This window comes from Trichechus manatus, unplaced genomic scaffold (genome assembly GCF_000243295.1).
Source record: "Trichechus manatus latirostris isolate Lorelei unplaced genomic scaffold, TriManLat1.0 scaffold00315, whole genome shotgun sequence".
Lineage (NCBI taxonomy): Eukaryota > Metazoa > Chordata > Mammalia > Sirenia > Trichechidae > Trichechus > Trichechus manatus.
Genome location: NW_004444251.1, coordinates 495492 through 523234, shown reverse-complemented (window position 1 = coordinate 523234; position 27743 = coordinate 495492). Strand labels below are relative to the sequence as shown.

General features: G+C 40.6%; 1 protein-coding gene across 4 annotated transcripts in view; it reads right to left on the bottom strand.

Annotated features, from left to right (window-relative positions):
- Nucleotides 1-27743, bottom strand: part of KLHL2 (kelch like family member 2) — a 106638-nt gene that overhangs the window by 26361 nt on the left and 52534 nt on the right. For all 4 annotated transcript variants that reach the window (XM_023725474.1, XM_023725473.1, XM_004390640.3 and 1 more), the window contains 2 exons: nucleotides 12551-12713; nucleotides 3676-3785 (listed from right to left, as the gene is read on the bottom strand). In XM_023725474.1, coding sequence (XP_023581242.1) covers nucleotides 3676-3785; nucleotides 12551-12713 — 273 coding nt within the window. The remainder of the gene's footprint in view (nucleotides 1-3675; nucleotides 3786-12550; nucleotides 12714-27743) is intronic.

Sequence of the window (27743 nt, the reverse complement as noted above, 5' to 3'; positions counted from 1 at the left end):
AAACTTTTCAAAGTGAACTTAGTTCTACTTACCTAGATTTACTTCTCAAGTCCTTTTGGAATAAGGACAGTGAAGCACTCAACATAATAAAACAAAGTGATATTCTAGAATGAAAATCATGTACCCTTATAAACTCATTTTTGGTTTGTTTTTTAAGTTTACAAAAAATGTTGGACTATGCATCTCTAAATTGAGAGTCTGAAGAGAGACTGACTCTGCATTTTCACAAGTTAGTATATTAAAATTATGAAATGTTTTATAAACTAAATAAGGGGCATTACTAACAACATATACCTATGAGAAATTAAAAAACCCGTTGCCGTCAAGTCGATTCTGACTCACAGCGACCCTACAGGACAGAAGAGAACTGCCCCATAGAGTTTCCAAGGAGCACCTAGTGGATTCGAACTGCCGACCTTTTGGTTAGCAGCCCGACTCTTAACCGCTACACCACCAGGGCTTCCTATGAGAAATCAGACAAGCTAATATGAAGACTGCATTTCATGACATAACTTCCTTCCAGACTGATGAACATATCATCTGATCATCTTTAAAAGGCTGTAGAAAACGTTTGACAATATATAAATGGTTATCAGAAGCAAAAAACAGTCATTTGATGTAGGAAAAGAGCAAGAAGCTAAAAATAATCCGCATTATAATTAACATCTCTCTTTAATTCATTCAGTCAACAGTATCTGTCGAAACAAGTGAACTAAACAGGCCGCACCCTGTCAATCCCATCTCCTATTTCTCAGCTCTTGTCTCCTCTTCTCCAACCTGTTTCCACCACCCTACATTAGATCCTTACTGCTCACTGCTAGGACTTCAACGGCCTCCTATCTGGCCCTGGCATCCATTCCAAACCCACTTCTAATCCATTCTGCACACAACCAATGTGAAGGCTAGTCTCCCAAGATAGCCCCCCAATAGATCACATCTCCCGATATTCACAGCTTTATGTAATAATCTCTCAACACTGAATCTGACCTATCCTGTATAACCCATAAAATGTGGTGGAGGCAATGCTGTATGACTTCTGAAGCTGAGTCATAAGACGTCCTGTGACTTCTATCTGGGTCTCCTGAATTGCTTGTCTGGGGCAAACCAGATGTCTTGAGGAAGTCTGACTACCTTGAGACAACTATGCTATCAGAAATACAAGCTGGCTACAGGGAGAGAAAAAGAAAAGGGAAAGAGATTGAGAGAGATGCAGCCAAGCCAGCCCAGCCCAAGAGCCAGAAAAGAAGTGGAATGGTCACCGTGGACATTCCAGACCCAGAAGACGCTGTGGGCAGAACTGAAGCCCTAGATATATGGCTCCAGCAGGACCATCGCAGACATCTCCAGCCATCTGATTTCGCTCCAGCAGAAGCCCCAGACATGGTGGTGTGGAGACAAGCTGTCCCTATCATGCCCTGCCTGAATCCTGACCACAGAACTGTGTACATGATAAAATGGTTATTCTTTTATGCTGCTAGATTTTGGGGTAGTTTGTTAGTAACGATGGATAACCAGAAAAGTCCTTAAGTATTTCTCTAATGCAGATCTTATATCACTCTCCTATTACTTAAAACTCTTTAGTGGCTCTTCATCACTAGGATAAAGTCAATCTTTATTGACTGTAACTATGGCCCAGAAGATAAAAATTCGAGGGTTCCCTCTACCCCTCAGGATAATAGCCGTAAACTCAGGGGTCCCCAGAGGCCCCCCTCTTCTGACCTGCCGGCTCCCACTACTCCCTTGAGTTCAACAATTGGCTAGAATGACTCACAGATAGTGTTCTATGTACAATTACAGTTTTATTATAGCAAACAGAACACAAATGAAGAGACGCACAGGGCAGGGTCTGGGAGGGTTCCTAGTGCAGAGCCTCCATGTCCCGTAAAGGAACGCGCCACTACCCTCCCACGTGCATCAGTGTCTGTAACCAGCCAGGAAGCCCAGGGAGCTTCCCGGCCCAGAGCCGTTGTTGGGGGTCTTATTACATCATTCAACGTCCAGTCCCTCTCCTCTGAGGTCAGTCATTATCATAAGGTTGGTATCAGGCAATGGGTCTTTCTGGCATAGTCAGCCCACACCCAACCGAAGTCATAAACCCTCAGGTGTGCTCTGGCGTCCTCCTCAAAGACACCTCAATCATTGGGGAAATTCCAAGGTTTTAAAGGTCATCTCTCAGGAACCAAGGACAAAGGACAAATTCTTTTGGCAAAGCTAAGCCCCATACCATCTGATCTCCTACCGCTCTCCCAAACATATTCTAAACTCCAATCATACTGGACCGACAGAATGCAATTATTCTTCCACATCTCTTTACGATCTATTCCCTCTCTGGAATGCCCTTCCTATTCCCACCCCTCCTTATCTCTCTGGCAAACTCATACTTATTTTTAAAGACTTAGATCATACATCTGACCCTAGTTAAACTCCCAACCCCATCCCAGGAATAAAACGTTAACTCCTCCGTGTTCCTAAGAGTATCCGCTACAGTACTCTGTAACCGTTTATTTACCCTACTGGCTATCCCTCTAAGGACCCCTGGTGGTGCAGTGGTTATGCGCTTGGCTGCTAACTGAAAGGTTAGCGGTTTGAACCCACCAGCCGCTCCACGGTAGAAAGATGTAGCAGTCTGCTTCCATAAACATTATAGCGTTAGAAACCTCACGGGGCAGTTCTATTCTGTCCTATAGGGTTGCTATGAGTCAGAATCGACTTGACGGCAGTGGGTTTGCTTATTCCTTTAGTTTAAGAGTAAGAAATGTTGTTTTGTTAATGTTCTCATATCTTGGGCCCATGACAGCGTCTGACATGTGGTTGGCACTCAACACATGTTTACTAAGTCTTAAAAGAAATGTCCTCCTTCTCTATCCTAGAGTGCTAAGATTATACATCTTACAACTCCTTTTCACATATTTTCTCTTACTTTAAATATTACAGTAAATGTGTCTTCTTACCCTTGGGTGGACTGACTATCCTTGAGGGACAGAATCAGAGTTTATACAGCTTTAAATGCAAAGCACAGAAAACAGAAACTCAAGTTGCATTTCCTCTAAGAGCAATGTTTTCACAAGTTTTGTGTCGATTCCCCTGAGCTACAAAATCCACTCAAAGAAAAGAAGCCAACTCAGAAAAGCTTCTCTCTCCAACACTATGAAAAGTGCATTGGCTGAGCAAGGCAACCCAAAACATGGGGAGAAAGAAGGCTACAGCAGCCGGAGCAGGGAAACCTAAGGAGAGAGGATAATGAAGGATATCCAGTCTGAAGTTAGCCAGACACTGCCACCCAGGGAACTCCCTGCTCACAATGTAGCAAAAGTTGCTTCGATTTGAGAAATGACTACTTTTGGATTACAACTCTTACAGGCAGCTTGCTGTGTCAAGAAATCCGTTTGCCAAAAGGCAACTAACTGTTTCAGACAGTTTAATGTGTGTAACCTCTTGCTGAGGAGGTCCACTGCAAAGCTCTGACGTCTAACAATTTAGGGAAACCAACCTCCTGAGAAGTGAAGAAAGAGTAATTCACACAATCAATAAGTCAGCTAACTGAGTTTCTTCACCTCTAGAGCAAAGATCACTACTGACTATCACTATACATACAGGATCACCCAGTTACAAAAAAACTGAAATAAAGGGAAAATCCTGTGTTACTGCATACTGGGACACGAAAAATATATTTACCTTCTCTTCTGAGGAAATGGTAAGTTTGTCACTGGAGATTAAGCTGCACACTTGTTCTATGCCAAGATTCAGGAACTCTTCGCTGAGTACAACATCTGCAAAATGTTGTTCTATTTGGGATTAAAAGGAAAATCCGTTAATACCAAGACTCCATTATCAGAGTTTCAAACTGCTTAAAAAAAGAAGAGGTCACACGATCTAAGTATGAGAAAACCAACGGACTTCTCTAAGTTAGAACTAAGAAAACAAACACAAACTCAGAGACACCTTATCCTCTGAGTGGAAGTAAGGGGAGTGATCCTTACTTAAGTGATTTGTTTACAGTACAGCAAAGCAGAAACACAGGTAGGAAGGTTGCCTTAACATATACTTGCTTAGCTGAACCATTTGGTTTTACATAGTGATACTTTACAGTTAAACAGCCATCCCATATATAGTGACAAGAACATAAGTATTTAAGTTTGTAAAACCTTTTTTTTCATTTTTATATTTGTACGAGAGTCAGAATTTTACTTTTTTTTAAATTATGGTAACTATACAGGTAAATAAAACACTTGTCACTTCTACAATCTTCACATGCGCAGTTCACGGACAATGATGCTCAGCATGTTGTTCAACTATCACCATTAAGTGTTCCTGAATTTTCCCATCACCCAAAACCCCTTCTATTACATAAATCAGAAAAAGTACATGTATCGTAAGTCACACACTGGAACGTATCATGTAAAACATTACAGGGCTCCAGAACATTATGGAGTAATGAAGAACACCCTGCTTTATTTGAAGAGCTAAAAAAAATGTGTGTAACAATAACACTAATGTTAGGAATCATATTTTGAATTCTTCCTAAAGTGTCTTCTATCTGAAAAATAGTAAAGTATCCATTTGTAAAACCAGATACCTCTTCAGTGAACCACTGAAGCCTGTGGAGTCTTCCTCAGTACTGCCAGAGACATAATAAGATTTAGGGGCATAAGGGATCCGAAAGGTCATCTGACACAATCTTCACCGTATGTATGAGTATCCTCTAAAATGTTCATTGTAAGTGGTTATCGGACGAGTGTGCAAACATCAACAGGCAGCCACATCATCCTTGAATGACGGCTACTGGCGGAAAGTTCTTTATGTTACAATAAAATCTTTCTCCTTCTCATCTGTAACACTGATGCTACTTCTACCCATCACAGTAAAAACAACAAGATTAATTTCTCTCTCTTATGAAATTCCTTCAAAATTTTGCAGAGAGCATTATATTCTCCCAAATTTCCCTTCCTGGTCTGTATACTCCTAGATCGCTCAAGCATTTCTTGTAGGATATGCTTCTGAGTTCTCATCATCCTCCTGGCTCTGAATTCAGGACTTCAGTTCATCAGTCTCTCCCGAAAGGTGGTACCTGAAAATGAACCCCACTTCATAGATATGGTCTGACCTGGGCAGATGACAGTGAGATAATCACCTTACATCTTTCTGACCTGAAAATGAACTCCACTTCATAGATATGGTCTGAGCTGGGCAGATGGCAGTGAGATAATCACCTTACATCTTTCTGGACAGGCTAATTATTGATTCCTATTGAATACACTATCAACTAAAGTCCTCACATTTTGGACTAGTATGGTCAATATGAGCATAATCTTTATTACAAAACTGGGGTCAGAAATTCTTCCTTTTCACTGGACTCTTTCTTTGCTTACTGTACCTCAGTAAAAATCAGCAGCTACCATAAACTGGCAGTAAATATGCACACATGAAATGTGTCTACACATTTAAGAGGACGTGGAATGAGGGATATCACTGCTGATGTCAGACGGATCCTGGCTGAAAGCAGGGAGTATCAGAAAGATGTTTACCTGGATTTTACTGACTATGCAAATGCATTCAACTGTATGGATTGTAACAAATTATGGGTAACATACCAAAGAATGGGAATTCCAGAACACTCAATTGTGCTCATGAGGAACCTGTACATAGATCAAGAGAGGCAGTGGTTCAAACAGAACAAGGGGATACTTCATGGTTTAAAGTCAGGAAAGGTGTGCTTCAAGGCTGTATCCTTTCACCATACCTATTCAATCTGTATGCTGAGCAAATAATCTGAGAAGCTGGACTATATGAAGAACACAGCATCGGGACTGGAGGAAGACTCATTAACAACCTGCATTATGCAGATGACACAATCTTGCTTGCTGAAAAGTGAAGAGAACTTGTAGCACTTACTCATGAAGATCAAAGACTACGGCCTTCAGTATGGATTACACCTCAACATAAAGAAAACAAAAATCCTCACAACTGGACCAAAAAGCAACATCATGATAAATGGAGAAAAGACTGAAGTTGTCAAGGATTTCATTTTACTTGGATCCACAATCAACACCCATGGAAGCACCAGTCAAGAAATCAAAAGACACACTGCACTGGGCAAATCTGCTGCGAAAGACCTCTTTAAAGTGTTGAAAAGCAAAGATGTCACCTTGAAGACTAATGTACTCCTGACCCAAGCCACGGTGTTTTCAATCACCTCTTATGTACATGAAAGCTGGACGATGAATAAGGAAGGTCGAAGAAGAACTGACGCCTTTGAATTGTGGTGTTGGCAAAGAACACAGACTACACCAGAGACCGCCAAAAGGAGGAACAAATCTGTCTTGGAAGAAGTAGAACCAGAATGCTCCTTAGATGCAAAGATGGCGAGACTACATCTCACGTACTTTGGACATGTTATCAGGAGGGACCAGTCCCTGGAGAAGCACATCATGCTTGGCAAAGTAGAGGGTCAGTGAAAAAGAGGAAAACCCTCAATGAGATGAACTGACACAGTGGCTGCTACAGTGGGCTCCAGCATAGCAACAATTGTTGAGGACGGCGCAGGACCGGGCAGTGTTTCATTCTGTTGTACACAGGGTCACTATGAGTCAGAATCGACTCGACAGAAGCTAACAACAATGCATTTACCTAAATATACTGCTAAAAGGCAGGGCTTCTCGAAGATTAGTCGGCTTCTTCTACTCATCATACCTTAGAGGTAGTTTCTTGCTTTAACTCTCTCCTCTCTATCTTCACTGCTACCCTGGGTCTCACCCTGTTACCAGTCTCAATTATTGTTTCCAATCCTTTCACCCGTATGCTGACAGATTAATCTGCGTACAGAACACAGCTTTCGCGGACATTAATAGTTTGCCTTCCGTAGTTTATCAAAGTCCACTGAACCTAGTTACACTGGCATTCAACAATCAGTGCTTCTGTCTGAGCTAACACTATAACCGCAATAAGGCATAATTCCTAGTAGCATAAAACATGCCATGACAACACCACGAGACAAAAAAGCCCAGGAACCTGCAACATACATGAAACAGACACATTGTGTGTGTGTGTAAAATATACAATATACTACATATTCTTCCTTATACACATTAGGTAAGGATTCTCCTCACTCTGCAGAGCAGCTGAGCTTCCCCAGTGGCCTCCCTCCAGCAAATGAAATAAGCTGATTGTCAAGAAATGAAAGACAATCCCTAGAATCTGTCATACCAGGGCTACAGGCCACATCAGGTCAGGTCCCTCATCCCAAATTAAGTCCAAAGAAATTAACAATACATCAGTTGTTGATATATATAACAACTATATATGCTATAGATACACGTATCGATATATAACAACGTTTTGCTTATTCTGTTTTACGCCCTTAATAAGCTACAAAGGGCCCTTGATTTCTAAACACCTTGCATCCTTTTTACCAAAATTAAATCCCATGAGGGTCCCTATAATTCCTCTGTATTCGACGCAGTGCAGAATCCCATCTGAGACGTGAGGGTATGTGCACGGATAACAATCATATCTTAGACTCATGAACAGCCGACCCCTAAGACCAAGTGTTTTGGAAAAATAAAAGCATCTCTGGTTTTGATTCTCCCAATTTATAAAATGTGAGTGTTAGACTGGATGACTGCGAAGGTTCTCCGTAAGTGTAACACTCCGTGATTCTCTGGTTCTGAATACTACTAGTATCCAGGAAAAAAAAAGATTCCCATATATCCACCAGCACAGACAGTTCTGGGGAAACCTGAAAACAGCTAACTCATCTCAGATAGAAACACTGTCAACAGAGCAAGGCAGAAAGACTGCAGGTAGCTTATGAAGACACAAATGAAGACCATAATGAGCGCAAGAATATAAAAATGATTATTTTAAGAAATGTCATTTAAGGGGGCATGAATTCAGGCAAGACGTGCTGCACACCAAATGCTTTCACAGTTCTCCAAAGGAAGAATCTTCCATGTCAGTAAATTAACACTGCAATCGACCCTTAAATAATCAGCATCCATTCTTTAGGATGCACAGCACATAGTCGAGGCTCGTTGATACCATTATCAGTAACACTCTCTTGATACGCATTTCTTTCAAGGGGGCAGCTTTCAAAATCATGGGCTTATTCTGACGGATGTTTAGTCAGAGCAGCAATTCCTGGCCTAAATTATGCAAGAGTGGAAAATGACTGAAGTAAATTGATTACAGAAGAAAAGCCTACAGCAACTACCTCTACAGAAAATAAGGCATAAGCTGAAACACTTAATTTAGATGCGAGTTCACTACTGTTGTTGCTGTTAGGTGCCATCAAGTTGGTTCTGACTCATCAAAAAAAAAACCAAACCCGTTGCCATCAAGCCGATGCTGACTCATAGCGACCCTGTAGGACAGAGTAGAACTGCCCCATAGAGTTTCCAAGGAGCGCCTGGTGGACTTGAACTGCTGACCTTTTGATTAGCAGCTGTAGCACTTAACCAGGACAACAGGGTTTCTTACAACTCATAGCGACCCTACATACAGAACAGTAACAGTGCCCGGTCCCGCGCCGTCCTCACAATCACTGCTATGTTTGAGCCCATTGTTGCAGCCACCGTGTCAGTCTATCTCGTTGAGGGTCTTTTCACTGACTCTCAACTTTAACAAATATGATGTCCTTTTCCAGGGACTGGTCTTACAAAGTCTTTGTAAGCAGGGGCTAAAGCTTACAGAGCCCATCATCAGGAGCAACAAGGTGCAGAGGAAAAATACGACCTAGGTCAAAGGCAGAAGTATAGAAAGCCTAGAAAAAGCGGGCTGCAGAGAGAATGCTGGGGGCCGACAGCCGGCCGATACAGAACGGAGATGTGTGGCAGCGACAGAACAATCATCTAGAAGCAGTACCCTTCTACTCACCTTTCCAGTGAGTTACAACAGTGGGCCCTTAAAGCAGTTGGCCCCCAACATGCAGGCTTTTGGGGAAAACCAAGTTTCAGTTAAGACACACTGAACAGGGACACACATGAAAACAGTTAAGGATGCTGGAGAGGCCTGGGTAGGGTAGTTTTTACCCCACTGGGCCTGGAATGTATAAAGAGATAGCAGGGTTAATGGCAGGAAGAGAATGGGAAAGAAGCGGAAAGCATGGTCATGGCCGGGAAAGAGGAGGACTTCCTCATAGGTGGTCCTGTCACTGCGGGAGGCTGAGTGCTTACTGACCCAGATTGTCAGCTGGAGTACTAGTCTGAAAATGATACCGCAGATTTCCACCAAAGGCTGGTTAGAAGTGGTATTAACAAGCTTCTCAAATGTTCATCATGTAGGGTGGAGAGGCACAGAATGGCTAAGAACTGGACAAGATTTTCTCTCTTAAATTTGCTGAAAATTCTGGAAATTCAACTACTGGCAACTCTTGATTATCAACAAGGAAGGTTCATAAAATTTGTATTTCAATTTTACAGTTATACAATTTATATCTACAATATAAATTGTGCAATTTATAATTACAACTGAATTTCTGATTCAATTTTACTGGGACTGTTGAATGCTGATGAGTTCAATTTTTATCTTGTCTATATTTTTGATCATGAAAAATGCTAAAAGCAAATCAATGATTTGGAAAATGGCTAAAATACAGACAGCACTCCAACTTGAGAAACAGAGAGCTCATAAACCAGCCATTCTCTAAAGAAGTCAGTGTACTGGGAGTTAGTTGTCAAAATTTTCATTTTTAGGGATGAAGCAAAAAATAATTTCACAGAGCTTTCCAGCTAAGAAAAGAATCACTCAACGTATAAGTAAGGCAGACTATAGCTGAGAGCACCACGCCCCAGGTCATTTAGTCTGGTAGCCGCCCTCAGATGTCACCAGTTTGAAGCCACTCCGTGGAGAAGCGGCTGGGTCAGCGTGAAGGGCAGGGATGCCTGTGTCATGCTGCTGGAAAGAAGGGAGAGCCAGAATGAGCAGCGTGCTTCCACGCCCCTCCCATCACTCTCCCTCCCTGCTTCGTTTTTCACATTTTTATTTTCTCCAAAAATGATGACAATATTAAAAATAAGCATGAGTTCAATGAACAGATTTCCAGGGAAAATTTTTATTTTTTTACTGCACCTGTACAATTATAATAAATACTATAAATCGTATTTCCAATCGGCAAGAGAAAGGAAGGAAGCCGAATGAAGTCCGGAATCTCTGGTGAGTGTCTGATGAGGGGTGGGCACCTGAGTGTAGTCGAACCTTGGAACAGAAAGTACACCGAGACTATGAAGGTTTATTCCCTTTCCCACCCTTTCTCTCCCTCAGCTCCTCCTCTCCCTTCCTTCCTGACTCCTCTGTCGTTGCTATACATCTCCTTTCCCTCCATCACACCTGGACAGGCCTGTCACAGGTCCTCCTCAGCCTGGTGCTTTTATGGGGAAAAGAAAAGGCAGGGTATTAACCTCCTCACCGCGTTCATTACACTCTCCCGCATCTTCTCACATGTTATATTGTTGGACTTGGGTAGGTTTTTCTGGACACATTAAAAAACCTGTTGCTGTCAAGTCAATTCCAACTCATGGCGACCCTACCAGACAGAGTACAACTGCCTCATAGGATTTTGAAGGAGTGGCTACTGGATTCAAACTGCCGACCATTTGGTTAGCAGCCAAGCTCTTAACCACTGCACCACCAGGGCTCCAAGGTGCTTGAATTATTAAAAATAAATAGATGATAGATACGTACATTCATACATACACAGACATACAGAGAGACAGACACACAGACAAGCAAACTAGGTAAGAATTGTTTGTTTATAGCAGAAAAAGAGAGCTATGGGTATCCTCCTGCAGGGACCCTTACCGCATTACCACCTATTTGCTAAAGATAGAGAAGCAGCAACGGACGGTTCTCATTATGAAGAACAACTGTTTTATTATTATACTGGATTATTTATTTTAGAAAGTTTGTTACAACTAGTAGTCAAAATACCAAAGACATGAGATTAGCTTCCTAATACGAAGTTGGTCCCTGTAATTGTTTAGGATGAAATAATGACAGAATTTCTTTCAAAATAATGAGAATACAAAAATTCATCAAGCTGTAGACTTACGATTTGTGCACTCTTCTACATGTATATTAGACTTCAATAAAATATTTACATATAAAAATAGTAATAGGGAAGAAAGAAGTAGAGAGGGGTGTAGTTGAAACAGTTGAAAACTGTTAAGGTTGGATGATGGATACTATTCTAATTTTGGATGTGTTTGCAATTTTCCATTATAAAAAGTGTGTTAAAATGTTACCTATAAACCTAAGAAACTCAAGGAAATATAAAATTCAGAAATACGGTATGAAAACAGTACTTCCTTTAAGACTAGACCCTGATTTAAAATACAGTGAATTAAAAAAGAAGAATCAGTATTTCATTATAATTTGGTGGAAGTGACATTTTCTCCATAAAAAACTCTTGGCATAATTATGAGAAAGAAATCTATAATATAGAGGTATAGATATGGAGGTATTCTAATTCTGGCATAAATTGTTCGTACTTAATACTACAGTAAACTTAAGATTTTAAATAAGAGAAAAAAAATAAAAGGAAATGTATCACCTGGGGGTAAAAAAAACAACTGAACAAGCTAGTACTGATGTGAGTGCAGCTAGGAGCTCTATTACATTATATGAACTATGTTTTGACATCTTGTACATTTATCCTGCTTTATCCATCTCTCCTCACCCCTCCTCTCTCTCTCAAGAGTCACTAACTTTTATCAAGCACTATGGAGGCGAATAAGGAGCACTGGTGGTGCAGAGGTTAAGCACTTGGCTGCTAACCAAAAGGTCGGCGGTTCAAGCCCACCAGCCGCTCTTTGGGAGAAAAGATGTGGTAATCCGCTTCTGTAAAGATTTACGCCTTGGAAACCTATGGGGCAGTTCTACTCTGTCTTATAGAGTCGCTACAAGTCAGAATCGACTCGACGGCAATGGAGGTTTTTGGTTATGGAGATGACTGGCAACCTAAGAAAGGAACTGTGTTAAACAGCGATTGCTACATGCAGGAAAAAACTACCCAACATACACAAGCCTCCTTGCTGTTTTTCCTCACGTAAGTCACTTACAGTAGCTTCATCATATATAGCAGTTAATGGAGTTTGTATTTAGAAGAAATATTTTCTATTTAGCTGAAGAACAGAACGGGAAACACTGCCGCACATCAATGAATCCAAATTTGTCTTTGGTTCTCCGAACGCCTCACTCCACTCAAAGAACTTAGATGAACACCATCATATATTATAGGCATTCCCCAGCTTACAGACGGGTTGTATTCTAACAGTTCATCCCTAAATCAGATTTCTGAAACTCAGATCACATTTTCTCTCGGAAACAACTTTCTAAAAGTAGTTGGGTCATTAGGCCACCCCACGGAAATCTAGAAAACTCAAATTTACCGGACTACTCTGTTTTACTGAAGCACTGTGGTTTTTCAACAACCACAGGGACCTAAACCACCCTGTATCATTATTTCTTTGGTAAAATCAATAGGGATTCTAGGAATATTTCTCCTCCCCCGTGCACTGCACCCAGCCACTTCCTGCCAGCAATCTGTTCTCCTTGCCTGCGTAGGTGTTGGCCTTGTTCAGGAGGTCTGTGCATGCGTGCATGTCCGCAAAGGCCCGGATTCCTAAGCAGTTGACAGGATGAAGCTGGGATTCCAAAAATTCACAGCAAGTCTTCTTCACATCCTGTAACTGTAACAGACCAGCTGCTGGAAGAAGTACCTACAACACGAAAGGAAGCGTGATTAGGCAATGGGCTATTTACTGCTTTCAAAGCAGGATACAACAGGCCCAGCTACAGGTTATAACCGGTATCCAGCACCAAATACTCTATGGAAAAGAAGTGTAAAGATTATTTTCAAAAATAGCAATAGCTCCGTTCATTCTCCATAATTTCCATGGAACCTTTCAAAGGTACCTTCTTCTTGGTCACAAGAACATAAAAGCCATTGGTTCATATTATATTAATAGTCCTTTTTATAAGTATAAACAAAATGCTCCTTTGAATTTAAAGACACAAACTATTAGGATCTAGGGGGTGCTACAGTTCAAGGAGAATGGTTTTGTTTCCATAGTTCTAACAATCTTGAGCTTCACTGATTTGTGTGGAAGCACTTAGCTCAGGGCAATACGGACCACAGTAAAGCCTCATTTTGCTGAAGGCCCGCTGTTATTCTACTGTCTGGATAACACAACACACTGATTTCCTGAAGGGTAAAACAATTTTAAATTCAACAGTCTCTAGCTGCAAGCAGGCAGTTTCTCCAGAATGTAATATATGTGCTAAAAAGGCAAGCATAAAAGGTAATTTGCCCAATAATCACTTTTTAATCTGTATTTTTCTTTGAATAACTGAAGCAGTTTTATATTAATTATAGGTTAGATTCTGTGAGATTTTACCACGATTTTGCACTATAAGTGCTCTATTCAACACTACAACTGCTTTCCAAATAGGTCAATAACGGAAATTTTTTCTTTTGTAAGTAAGCTGGTAAGGTGCTATGTAGAGAACCCTATTAGAAAGTCAAATCAAGGAGGAAACCTTCATAAAGCAGAACTTAGTGAACATCTGCTGTTCCTTTATAAAGCCAGAGTGGGGGGCTTCTCAACTATTAGAACGACAGTCAATTTCAGAAAAGATCACATTAGCATAAAAACATAAATAAAACCACCTAAGTTTCTTTAGGAATTGACTTCCATAAACGCCCAGCTGCACCACAGAGGAATAAATACTGGTTTATAAACATCTTTTATAACAATTCAAAATCTACGTAATAAGTCTTCAATGCAAAAGAGCATTCCTGTCCTTCAGCAACACAAACAACTCTATTTTCTTACAAGAAGCTTTAGCACTCAGAGCAGGTGTGTGCACGTGTGTGTATACACAATCCAATGGTAATGGGTACCCTTAAGGACCAGGAGGGTGACTTCTTGTGTTCTCCCCAAAACCAGTATCAGTTTTCTCTGGAAAAATGGATACAATATTTAGGAAAAAATGTCTTTTCCTTCTAAATTAAAAAAAAAAAAAAAAATTGCAAAAGATTTAGTACAATCAAACCTTCTGCATAATATGTAGAGTGTGTTTCATTATGGTATGAGAATGAATCTCCACAGAAGGCTTTAGTTTGTTGGTAATTTGCAAATTGGAAGTTTTTCTACTCTGGTATAATTGTGCTCTGAAGTAACATAAAGTAAATTCCAAGATGTTTAACAGTGCAGCCATTTAATTCAGCAAATACATAGAGTTTAGAAAGTGGTCTTCAGTGTAATATTCTATCTCTGTGAAATCTGCATGAATAGTAATGATCTGCGGTCTAGTCAGTATTTTCCCAGAGACAACGGTGTTGTATGTTGTTGGTGGTGTTGTTAGGTGCTGTCAAGTAGGTTCTGGCTCATAGTGACCCCATGTACAACAGAACAAAAGACTGCCCAGTCCAGCATCATCCTCACAATCGTTGTTATGTCTGAGCCCACTGTTGCAGCCAGTGTGTCCATCCATCTCATTGAGAGTCTTCCTCGCTTTTGTTGAGCCTCTCCTTTACCAAGCATGATGGCCTTCTCCAGGGATTGGTCCCTCCTGATAATATGTCCAAAGTACGTTAGACGAAGTGTCACCCTCCTTATTTCTAAGGAGCATTCTGGTCGTATTTCTTCATTCTGTTGGCAGTCCATGGTGTATTCATTATTTTTTGCCAACACCACTGTTCAAAAGCATCAATAATTCTTTGGTCTTCCTTATTCACTGTCTAGCCTTTGCATGTATATGAGGCGATGGAAAATATCATGGCTTGGGTCAGGCGTATCTTAGTCCTCAAAGTGACATATAGTGCTATTCAAATTGCTTGGTAACAGAAAGACAGGGCTCCTGGCGGGGGGAGAGTTGAATGGAAATAGGTTCACTCACACATTGTTGGTGGCGGTGTACACTCGTTCAACCTCCATTAAGAGAAATTTGTCTATTTCAATCAAAATCACAAATGCAAATATCCTAACCCAGCAATTTAACCCACAGGTGTATTAACATGTGCCCAAAATCTCATATGTACCAGGACATTCATTACAGTATTATCGTAGGTAACAGCAGAAGTTAGAAAAGAGCCTAATGATCATGAGGTGACTGTTAAACAATTACAATCATTACACAGAATACTCTGTGGTCATTCAAAACAACAAGGCAGCTCTATACAAACATACACTTTATATTCTAAGTGAAAAAAAGCAGTGAACAGCACTTACGTCTCCACACCCCACATTCCATAAACATCCATTCAGAAGAATTACAGTAGAGGCTTTTTTATTTTGTTTTGTTTTATTGATTTCAACTTCATCACTACCAAGCCAAGACCTACCTTATCAGGAGACTGAAATTCATACAATCATAGAATCTCTGCTCTAGAAGGGACATAACAAGCCATCTAGTCCAGTCCAGGGCCATAAAAGTTATTTTAATAGTGGGCCATGTGACTAGAAATTCACATACAATTGTTTATCGATGGCAATGATGAGGCGTGGTTCTACGCCTGGCGGTTACATATTAACCAGACTTGAAATGTGAGTCAAATGGAGAAGAGGAGTTTATTCATGTTTTCCTATTGTCAGTAAATGCTTCAGAAATGCCTCGGTTTTATGATATGATTTTACCAGGACTAAACTTTGACAGCTTATAATTACATAATTAGTTGCACACAGCTTCAAAAACAATTATTAATTGACCTATCGTTGTTGTTGTTAGGTGCCGTCAAGTCGGTTCCGACTCATAGCGACCCAATGTACCACAGAACGAAACACTGCCTGCTCCTGTGCTGTGCTCACAATCGTTGTTATGCTTGAGCCCACTGTTGCAGCCACTCTGTCAATCCATTGACCTAGGCTTCACATATGACCCCTGGTGACCAAGAGTCACCCATGATGAAAACAGGAAAGCGGCTGAGGCCACACCAACTTCCTGTATTAGTTCGTGTGTTAGTTAGCTAACCAGTTAAGATAAAACAAAACACAATTGCTCCAATCTTCAGGTGAGCCATACTCCACAATCAGGACCGCTCACGTAGCTAGCAACCTCTGAGCTGGATGCTCTGGGATCAAATCAAACTTCCTAATTTGTCTGATGAGGAAACCAAATCCCAAAGAGGTTAAAAGACTTACCAAGTCACGCATCTCGTCAGCAGAAAGGTGAGATATAATACAACCTGCCAACTCTGTGGCCTACTGTTCTTTCCACTACCTTCAACTCTATCTCCAGATGCAGAATAGCAATGCTTGTCTATTTCTAAATCTCCAATGCTGTTCTTTTCAGCAAGAGTAATAAAGACAACCACTGCGCAGCAGTGTGTTCTTGTAGTTACTTCCATTTATTGAGCAATTGCCAAGTCAGGCACTGTGTTAAGCACCTGGCAGGGAATACCTCACTATCGGCATCATACAGAAGTGAATACAGAGGACAGGTTGCGTAACTGGCCCAAGGTCACACACCTGGTAAGGGACAGGTGACGCACCTGGCCAAGTCTTCTATGAGAGCAGTATAACCAAAGTGGGTCTGACACACAGGTAAATATTCTCATATTAATAGTTAGAAATATATTTTTAGGGCTACTTTCTATTTACTTCAATCACATAAACATCCCTTCTTAGGTAAATTTATTTAGGAAGAAAACTGAGTCGACGTAGAAAAAGCATTAAGTACGGAACAGCACTGGAAGGACAGGATAGAGCAAAATCATGAAGCTGGCAAACAAATGACTGCAATTTGCAGAACCCTGCTTTGGGAGATCAAATTTAGTATACTAATCTTTCAATATTTGATATTATTCTGATTCCTGTAGTTTTCATGTATCACTGAAAAGGAACAATATGCTTTAATCTGGGACTATCATAATCCCAGGGGTTAGTCTCTACTAAAGCAGATAAACTGTACTATTGGAACAAATGTACTGTTACTAGCAATGTAAAGAGGTGACTTCTTAATTTGCTATTTAGGGTCACAAAAACATCTCGCCCGTGGTTAACTAAAAGGTCTGGAGAATGAGTTTAAGTCTTCAGGGGAATTCCGGGCTATTACAGTACAGAAACAGTGGATGTGGGTACACTTAACCGTAAGTGTACAAAATGGACAAAATAAGTTTGGAAAGTGAACAAACAGGAAAAAACTGCTTATGTGGCTACACTTAGCTATAAGAATATTAATCAATTACTGTTAATTAACTAATTGTAGCGCTATTTAAATTATCAAAAATGGGGAAGAGCCCAAATGTCCAATAACTAGAGAGAGAGGAAATAAATTCTGTAATATCAATAAAATTGAATACGTTGCAGCTATTGAGATATATAGTAGATAAATATTTAATGACTTGGAAAAGTGGTCCTAATGTCTTAAGTATAAAAATCTAATTTCTAAACAGAATATACAGTTCAATCTCTTTTTTTGTAAACACACATACACATAAATTGAGAAAAACAGTATCAGAAGAATATACCCCAAATGTTAACAGAGCTTATCTTTGGTTCATGGTAGGGTGGAGGCTTTTTATTTACTTCCTTAAATTTAAGTACGTGTATTTTCGAAGTTTTCTTTAATGAATATGCATCATTTACATGGTCACGTATTATTTCAAGGAGGAGTCAGGAAGAAGCCAGTAGAGGCATGCCTTCTGGATCTCTAGAATTCCGGCCAAGGTAGCAACAGGAAAAGCCAGACGCCAACCAGTTGATGCCAACTCACAGCAACTCCTCATGTGGGAGAGTAGAACTGTTCTCCACAGGGCTTTCAATGGCTGGTTTTCCACAAGTAAACTGCCAGGCCTTTCTTCTGAGGTACCTCTTGGTGGGCTCAAATCTCTAACCTTCCAGTTAGCAGCCAAGCATGTTAACCGTTTGTGCCACCCAGGGACATAAGAATGGATACTCGTTGCCACTGAGTCGATTCCAACTCATAGTGACCATACAGGACAGAACACAACTCCCCCATTGGGTTTCCAAGGCTACAACGTATACAGAAGCAGGCTGCCACATCTTTATCCTGAGGAGCAGCTGGTGGGTTCCAACTGCTGACCTTTTGGTTAGCAGCCAACTGCTTTAACCACTGGACCACCAGGGCCCCTAGCAATGGATAACCCAAAAAAAACCGTTGCCACTGAGTTGATTCCAACTCATAGCAACCCTCCAGGGCAGTTCTAATATGATTTCCAAGGAACGGCTGGTGGATTTGAACTGCTGACCTTTTGTTTAGCAGCTGAGCTCTTAACACTGTGCCACCAAGGCTCCTAGCAACGGACAGAGGGAGCTGTTTATGGGATGTGGCTTTTCCAGTAACTATCGCCCACAGCCCACTGGAGACTGCTTCACTCTGGCCTGTCCTGAGTACCGCGACTCTCAAACGCCCTTGACCATCAAGGTAGTGTTCTGTACGACACTAAGCAGGCTCTACACAGCACTCTTCTCTCTCATGTGAACAGCAGTATCTTTAAATGTTAGGGGAAACACGAAGAAAAAGAATCACAACTAGCTGATTAAATAAACTCAACTTCAAATGCTATCATTTTGCAAAACAGAAAAAAAGTTTTTTTCATCTAGATCATGTTAATTTCCAACATATGGAGACACATAAAAGGCTAACCATTTTATACTGTGGAGATGCTTTCTGTAGTGAACAAAGACATGGAGGGAAAGCTACTACTGATTAGTGAAGACAAGCAGAACACGAGACGTGGAAGGCACTCCAGCCAAACAGCATCCGTCTGACACTCTCACACCAGCTGCACGTTTTAAACGAAGATACTTTCATCCCACTTCACGTTACTTGACAAGCCAAATTACACATAAGACGTTTCACGGAGACAAGTACACTCCTCTGCTTGGCTATTAAGATCTGTAGCTTATTTTCAGCTTGGGCATTCACTCCACGGGGGAAATAATTTATGCAGTAAATCTTTTAAATCCAGAGCCATGAGCAGTTTGTTTATTAGAAAAGACTATCAAGAGGTCTGATTCCTCCAGATACAAAAGAAGACTCTCAGATGTCTATGCAAACATGGAAATGTAAAACTTGCATTTCAGTCACTGTTCACTTTACAGTAACTGCACTGCTAAAAGTTGCCATTTATTAATTTCAAAGCCATGTTATATCTTACCAGAAACACCTATCTGTTTAAGCACAAGGGCCGTACATGCCAGAAATAAAACCTAAAAACAAGGAGCAGCTGTCCACAGGGCTTGAGCAGAGGAAAGAAGTTATCCGCAAACTTAAAGAAGCTATATGTTGTTGGACTGAAAAGATATTCTATAAAACAAAACATATATCTCTGATTAGCACACATCTTCTAAAATCTGCGTTTGGTCCCCAATTCATAAGGAAGCCATGTCCCACAAGTTTATTTTTCCAACTGGCTGCTTGGCACTGCACGTTCACTCATGTAAGCAGTCCCTATAAATGGTTATAAGCCACATTACCAATGAACATAGTTAACACTGCCATTACCTGACTCCATGACCTCAGGAGGTGTGGGGTACAGGAAAGAAGAAAGTTTCCTTCCTCTTTCTGGGATGTAGGCAGGGCTGGCCTCGAGCAGACTTTTGAAATAGGAACCATCTGTCCTTGGCATCCTGCCACCCCCTTATTCACACTTCCATATCTCGAGGCTCCAGGCCTCAGCCACCCCAGAGTCAGCCCTCTGTTCTACCCACCTAGGACTCTCCACCACCCAGATCTGCCCTGCCTGATTGCCAAGTTCTTCATTCTCTAAAGACGCCTACCTCACCTCGTTCCTCCGAACACACCCTACCCAAGTGTCATCCCTCAGGACAGCTACTGCCAGCAGGGTCAAAAGGAAAGCTGTCTTGTTATTAATTCACATTAATAGTTAATAATGCATGACCTTCCAGAACAAACCCCTTCCAGAGGTATTTAAAATTTTAAGACAGACTGCCTCTTAAGCAGAATGCATCTCTCACTGGTAGGATTACAACCGGGAAGTACGTGGAAAAGCACAAGGAGTACGAAAAGAAGAAATCTGTGACAAGGCAGCTTCCAGGCAGGCTTCCTGAGGGCCTGTCCCTCCAGCCACCTCTCCGACACTGTCTGTCCTTTCCACAATTTCTCCTTCCGTTACTTTTAACCCAGTGCTTCTCTAAAATCTCCAACTTATTTGACTGGCTCAAATGTAAAGACAATATCTACCTCGTAGAGTTGCTGAAATTAAATAAGCTGGTCAACCGTTCAACACAGTGCTTGGCACGTGACTGGTGTAACACATTAGCTCAAATTCAAGACTTTTTCTCTTGAGCTGAATTGAATATTCAACCCATGACAATGGAATGCCAGCATTTCCAAGATGACGTTCTATCCAGGATCATTCACAGTAAGCATAGGTTACTTACTTTTCCGATCAAATATTTCAAAAGTAAAAGACCTAAGCAGGGATAATTTGCAAAAGAAGAACCACTTGTATTTAATACCTCATGAGTTATCAAATAAATACAAATCAAACAATGAAAGGGCATTTTATGATTACTGATGTATTTTTTTTAAGTAACATTCAGATCAAGGTATAGTAGGCCTTGGTCCCTGGGACAATTTTGCAGTCAACCATCTCAGAAAGCAAATGGGTAATATTCACAAGAGCTAGCAAAAATAAAAAAGCTCAAAGCATTTGACCCTGAAAGTATGTTTCTGGGAACCTATTCTGAGAAAATAATTCAAAATATGGAACAAGCTACACTCATGTATTTTACTTTAGCATTACTATAAAACAAACAAACAAAAATCCACGCCGTCGAGTCAATTCCAATTCATAGTGACTCTATAGGACAGGTTAGAACTGCCCTATAGGGTTTCTGAGGCTGTAAATTTTTACCGGAGCAGACTGCCACATCTTCATCCTGAGCATTACTGTAAGAGTAGGGAAAAACAGAAACAACTAAAGAGCTAACAATATGGCGATGATTAAGTAAATTATGGTAAACCCACAGATGGAAGATTATAACTAATGACAGGGAAAACTAATAATAGATTAAAAATAACTAACATTTCTAAAATATTTCTTATAATATACAATCATATTATAAAATTAATACAGCTATAACCTATAATCATATCAGAAAAACTTAATGGATGTACAGTCCCTTTGATGTCTAGGAACGTGGAAAGTAAGACAATGGTGGCACAGACAAAACAGACAAAAAAGTACCTGAACATTTCCACGTGATTTATTTTTTATAACACACAATAGACACAAGTAAAGAAAGTGGTCCAACCACTCTCCGAAAAGGACAGAACATCGAGAAAGAAACTCAACAAAGATACAGAAGACCTAAAGGGCACAATCAGCCAACTTGACCTCATAGACATATAGAGTACACTCCACCCAACAGCAGCAAACCACACATTCTTTTCCAACTCACATGGAACGTTCTCCAGAATAGACCACATCTTAGGCCACAACGCAACTCTCAGCAAAATCCAAAACACTGAAACAATACAAAGTATCTTCTCTGTTTACAACGCCATCAAAGCACAAATTGACATCAGGAAGCGCAAGGAAAATACATCTATTAAATGGAAACTGAGTAACACCCTGCTTAAAAACCACTGGGTAATATAAGAAATCAAAGATGGAATCAAAAAAGTCCTAGAATCAAACGAGACTGAAAACACATCATACTTAAACCTCTGGGACACAGCGAAGGCAGTGCTCAGAGGTCAATTTACAGCAACAGATGCACACATCAAAAAAGAAGGGACAAAATCAAAACATTAGCTATACAACTTGAACAAACATAAAGAGAACAGCAAAAGAAGCCCACAGCCACCAGAAGAAAGGAAATAATAAAGATTAGAGCAGAAGTAAATGAAATAGAGCATAGAAAAACAAAAGAAAGAATCAACAAAACCAAAAGTTGATTCTTGGAAAGGATCAACAAAATCGATAAACCACAGGCCAAACTGACAAAAGAAAAACAGGAGAGGATGTAAATAGCCCAAATAAGAAATGAAATGGGGGACATTACAACAGACTCAACTGAAATAAAAAGGATCAGAACAGAGGATTATGAAAAACTACACTTCAACAAATTTGAAAACCTAGAGGAAATGGATAGATTTCTAGAAACACAGTACCTATCCAAACTAACCGAAATGATCTTGAAAATCTGAACAGACCCATAACAAGAGACTGAAAAGGTAATTAAAAAACTCCCAACAAAAAAAAAAAGTCCTGGCCCAGATGGCTTTATTGGAAAATTCTACCAAACATTCAGAGAAGAGTTAACACCACTACTACTGAAACTATTTTAGAACATAGAAAAGGAAGGGATACTTCCGAATTCATTCTATGAAGCCAGCATAACCCTGATACCAAAATCAGGCAAAGACACCACAAAAAAAGAAAATTACAGACCAATATCTCTTATAAATACAGATGCAAAAATTCTCAACAAAATTCTAGCCAACAGAAATCAGTATTGTATCAAAAAAATATTACACCATGACCAAGTGGGATTCATACTAGGCATGCAAGGATGGTTCACCATTAGAAAATCAATCAATATGATCCACCAGGTGAAAATAAAAGAATCACATGATCATCTCAATCGATGCAGAAAAGGCATTCAACAAAGCCCAACATCCACTCCTAATGAAAACTCTCAATAAAACAGGAACAGAAGGGAATTTCCTCAACATAATAAAGGGCATCTATACAAAATCAATGGCCAACATCATTCTTAATGGAGAGAGGCTGACAACATTCCCCTTGAGAACAGGAACAAGACAAGGATAGCTTTTATCACCACTCCTATTTAACATTGTGCTGGAAGTCCTAGCTAGAGCAGTAAGGCAAGAAAAAGAAACAAAGGGCATCCCAATTGGTAATAAAGAAGTTAAACTGTCCTTATTTGTGGATGATATGATACTATACATAGAAAACCCAAGAGACTCCACGAGAAAACTCCTGGAACTAACAAAAAGATTTGGCAGAGTAGCAGGATACAAGAGAAAGTACAAAAATCACTTGGATTCCTATACGCCAATAAAGAGAATGACGAAAAGGAACTCAGGAAAACAATACCATTCATAATAGCCCCTAAAAATATAAAATACTTACGAATAAATCTAACCAGGGAGGTAAAAGACCTATACAAAGAAAACAACAAAACACTACTGCAAGAAACCAAAAGAGATCCACATAAATGGAAAAACATACCATGCTCATGGATAGGTAGACTCAACATTGTGAAAATGACAATTCTACCCAAAACAATTTACAAAAACAGTGTAATCCCAATCCAAATACCAACAATATTCTTTAAAGAGATGGTAAAACTAATCATTAACCTTATATGGAAAGGGAAGAGGCCCTGGATAAGTAAAGCAGTATTGAAGAAGAATAAAGTAGGAGGACTCGCACTACTTGACCTCAGAACCTACTACAAAGCTACAGCAGTCAAAACAGCCTGGTACTGGTACAATGACAGACACATTGACCAATGGAACACAATTGAGAACCCAGATGTAAATTCATCCACCTACAGTCACTTGATCTTCGACAAGGGCCCAAAGTCCATCAAATGGGGAAAAGACAGTCTTTTTAACAAACGGTGCTGGCAAAACTGGATGTCCATGTGCAAAAAAATGAAACAGGACCCATATCTTACACTATACACAAAAACTAATCCAAAATGGATCAAAGACCTAAACAGAAAAACAAAAACTATGAAGTTCAAAGAAGAAAAAATAATATCAACACTAGAGACCCTAATACACGGCATTAACAGGATACAAACCATAACTAACAACACACAAAATCCAGAAGATAAGCTAGATAACTGGGATCTTCTAAAAATTAAGCACTTCTGCTCATCAAAATACTTCACCAAAAGAGTAAAAAGAGAACCTACAGACTGGGAAAAAATTCTTGGCTATCACAAATCCAACAAAGGTCTAATCTCTAAAATCTACAGGAAAATTCAATACCTCTCCAGCAAAAAGACAAATAATCCAATTAAAAACTGGGCAAAGGAAATGAAGAGACATTTCACCAAAGAAGACCTTCAAGCAGCTATCAGACACAAGAGGAAATGCTCCTGATCACTAGCCATTAGAGAAATGCAAATCAAAACCACAATGAGATACCATCTCACCCTGGCATTACTGGCAGGAATCAAAAAAAAAAGAAAACAATTGTTGGAGAGGCTGCAGGGAGATTGGAACTTTTATGCACTGCTGGTAGGAATGCAAAATGGTACAACCATTTTGGAAAATGATATGGCCCTTCCTTAGAAAACTAGAAATAGAAATACCATACGATCCAGCATTCCCACTCCTAGGAATATATCCTACAGAAATGAGCTGTCACATGAATAGACATATGCACACCCATGTTCACTGCAGCATTGTTCACAATAGCAAACAGATGGAAACAACCTAGATGCCCATCAACAGATGAACGGATAAACAAACTATGGCACATACACACAATGGAGTATTATGCAACGATAAAGAACAACGATGAACCTGTGAAGCAACTCACAACATAGATGAAACTGGAGGACATTATGCTGAGTGAAACAAGTCAATCACAAAAGGACAAATATTGTATGAGACCTCTATTGTAAAAACTCACGAAAGGGTTTACACACAAAAAGAAACAATCTCTGATGGTTACGAGGGAGGGGAAGGGTGGGGATGGAAAAACACTAAATAGACAATAGGTAAGTGGTAACTTTGGTAAAGTGTAAGACAGTACACAATACTGGGGAAGCCAGTACAATTTGTAGAAGGCAAGGTCATGGAAGCTCCATGGACACATTCAAACTCTCTGAGGGACGGGATTGCTAGGCTGAGGGCTGTGGAGACCATGGTCTCAGGGAACATCTAGCTCAATTGGCATAACATAGTTTACAAAGAAAATGTTCTACATTCTATTTTGGTGAGTAGTATCTGGGGTCTTAAAAGCTTGTGAGCGGCCATCTAAGATACTTCACTGGTCTCACCCTTTTGGGAACAAGGTAGAATGAAGAAAACTAAAGACACATGAGAAAGATCAGTACAAAGGACTAATGTACCACAAATACCACAGCCTCCACCAGACCGAGTCCAATACAACTAGATAGTGCCCGGCTACCATCACTGACTGCTCTGACAGGGATCACAACAGAGGGTCCCAGACAGAGCTCGAGAAAAATGTAGAACAAAATTCTAACTCACAAAAAAGACCAGACTTACTGGCCTGACAGAGACTGGAGAAACTCCAAGAGTATGGCCCCTGGACACCCTTTTAGCTCAGTAATGAAGTCACTCCTGAGGTTCACCCTTCAGCCAAAGATTAGACAGGCCCATAAAACAAAACGAGACTAATGGGGCACAGCAGCCCAGGGGGAAGGACTAGAAGGTAGGAGGGAACAGGAAAGCTGGTGACAGGGAACTCAAGATTGAGAAGGGAGAGTGTTGACATGTCGTGGGGTTGGTAACCAATGTCACAAAACAATATGTGTACTGTTTAATGAGAAGCTAGTTTGTTCTGTAAACCTTCATCTAAAGTACAATAATTTAAAAAAAAAAAAAAAAAAAAAAAAGAAAGTGGTCCACTGATCTTTTTAATGAAAGCTTGGCTCCCTGCCCTGTGTCCTGCAGGTCCACAGCTGGCAGCACTGACTCCTGCAGACAGATTCAGAGCTGGACCGGCCTCAGACCCAGCCCTGTTTCCAGTTAGACCGTGAGCCCTAAGTCAGTAGTTCAACCCAGTTGACCGCATTCCAGTGCTAATGCAAAGCAGTGTTAGAGGTCACTGAACACTGAACGTGGTGAGCCCTGGTGGCTTAGTGGTTAAGAGCTCGGCTACTAACCAAAAGGTCAGCAGTTTGAATCCACCAGTCGCTCCTTGGAAACACTATGAGGCAGTTCTACTCTGTCCTATAGGATTGCTATGAGTCAGAATCGACTCGATGGCAACGAGTTTGTTTTGTTTTTGGTCTCTAACTATAGCCTTTCTCCTACTGGGCATCAGTAACCTGGCCCTAGCCTGTTGTGCTCTGATCAGTCCATCTAGAGGCTCTAGAATGCTTGTTCCCAGGCTCCCCTCCAATCTGCCTATCTTAGCGGACCTTCACTCATTTTTTATTTAGCAAATATTTATTGAGCATCTAACATGTACCAGGCACCAGCCCAGGTTCTGGGGAAGTGGTAATGAACAAACACGCAGCCATTCTGGAGCCACATTCTAATAGGCAGCGCTTACATTTAGGAGGAGCATGAGCAGTTTCCATTAACCCAGCGCTCCTGCCCTTCAAAGTCGTCTTCAGATCTCAAAGTCTATTTCCTTCTGTTTCTATTACCATTTACCTGAACTAACTCACTTTGATCCCCTCTCCTTTAGTCTCTCTCCTCTCTAAAATCGCTACAAATACAAAATCACCACTGCTCGTCTCTGAACTAACTAAACACACATTAACTCCTACAGGTCAAAACCTCCCTCTGTGTCTCCACTGGATCCTTCCGGATGGCTCCTGGTACAACCTGACCCACTGTCGTCGAGTCGACTGACTCACAGTGACCCTATAGGACAGAGGAGAACTGCCCCCATGGAGTTGCCAAGGCTATAATCTTTACCGAAGCAGACTGCCACATCTTTCTCCAGGAGAGCAGCTGGTGGGTTCCAACCACCTACCTTTCTGTTAGCAGTTGAGCGCTAAACCGGTGTGCCACCAGGGCTCCTTCACAACCTTAGAATTTCGTAAATAACCAAAGAACAGACTAATGACAACCTCACATCCACTTTCTAAAACAGAATTTAAAATGGCTAAATCAAGGGGTGAGACTAAGGCATCAACCTACTCTCTAAAGAAGAAAACAGAGACCAACAAGTACCTTCAGCAGACCTTGGGAAAAAAAATTATGTAGATTAGCAAGTTTACGAGGCCAAGATTATCAGTTAACTCAAACAACAGAGGTAAGATATTACAAGGGACTGATGACATCTCTGGCTTTACAAAGATGCTGCATGGCTACATGTATGACAGCTGGGAACGATAATCACCAAGTTACCTGCCAAGTATAATTGTCAAAATAATTTACCTTCATTACCTACTTTTGGCGGCACTCACTTCATTGACCGTGGAAGCAATCCGAGCAGCTCCTTGGGGCACCGCGTTACTTTATCACACACACCTCCCTCCTCCTCTCCTCCTTTGCCTTGTTCTTTACTCCCTCTAGCCTTTCTTTCTGTCTGCTCCTTCTTCATCTTCTTTCTGAGTTACATTGTTCAGAGGCCTCATAGATGACTCGATTTATTCCAGTGGAATTCTTTTCAAGGCTGAAGAGGTTGCTAAATCATTTTAAAAGTTCTTTTTTCCTTGAATATACGGCTAAGTCAACACAGACACTTACACGTGTGCCCATGAACGTGTGCACACACACACATACACACACACACATTTCTTACTCCTTGGATAAACAGCTCCTTTTCAGTTGCAAGTTATTTTTCACCAGAAGCTATTTTACATTCTCTCCTCCCAACCCTGTCTGTAATAAATATTCATATATTACAGGGTAGCTATAGGTCGGAAGCAACTTGACAGCACACAACAACATCTCCAATATTTGTTTCTCAAGGCATATGCTTCAGGTGAAAAAGAGATTATAAGATAAAATCAAATCACTGCTGGAGAAATAAAAAGTGAGAAAATACATAGTAGCAGAGTATAAATTAAGCAAAAACATCAAATCCCATCTACTAGGCAATAAAATAATCCATCCTGATAGCC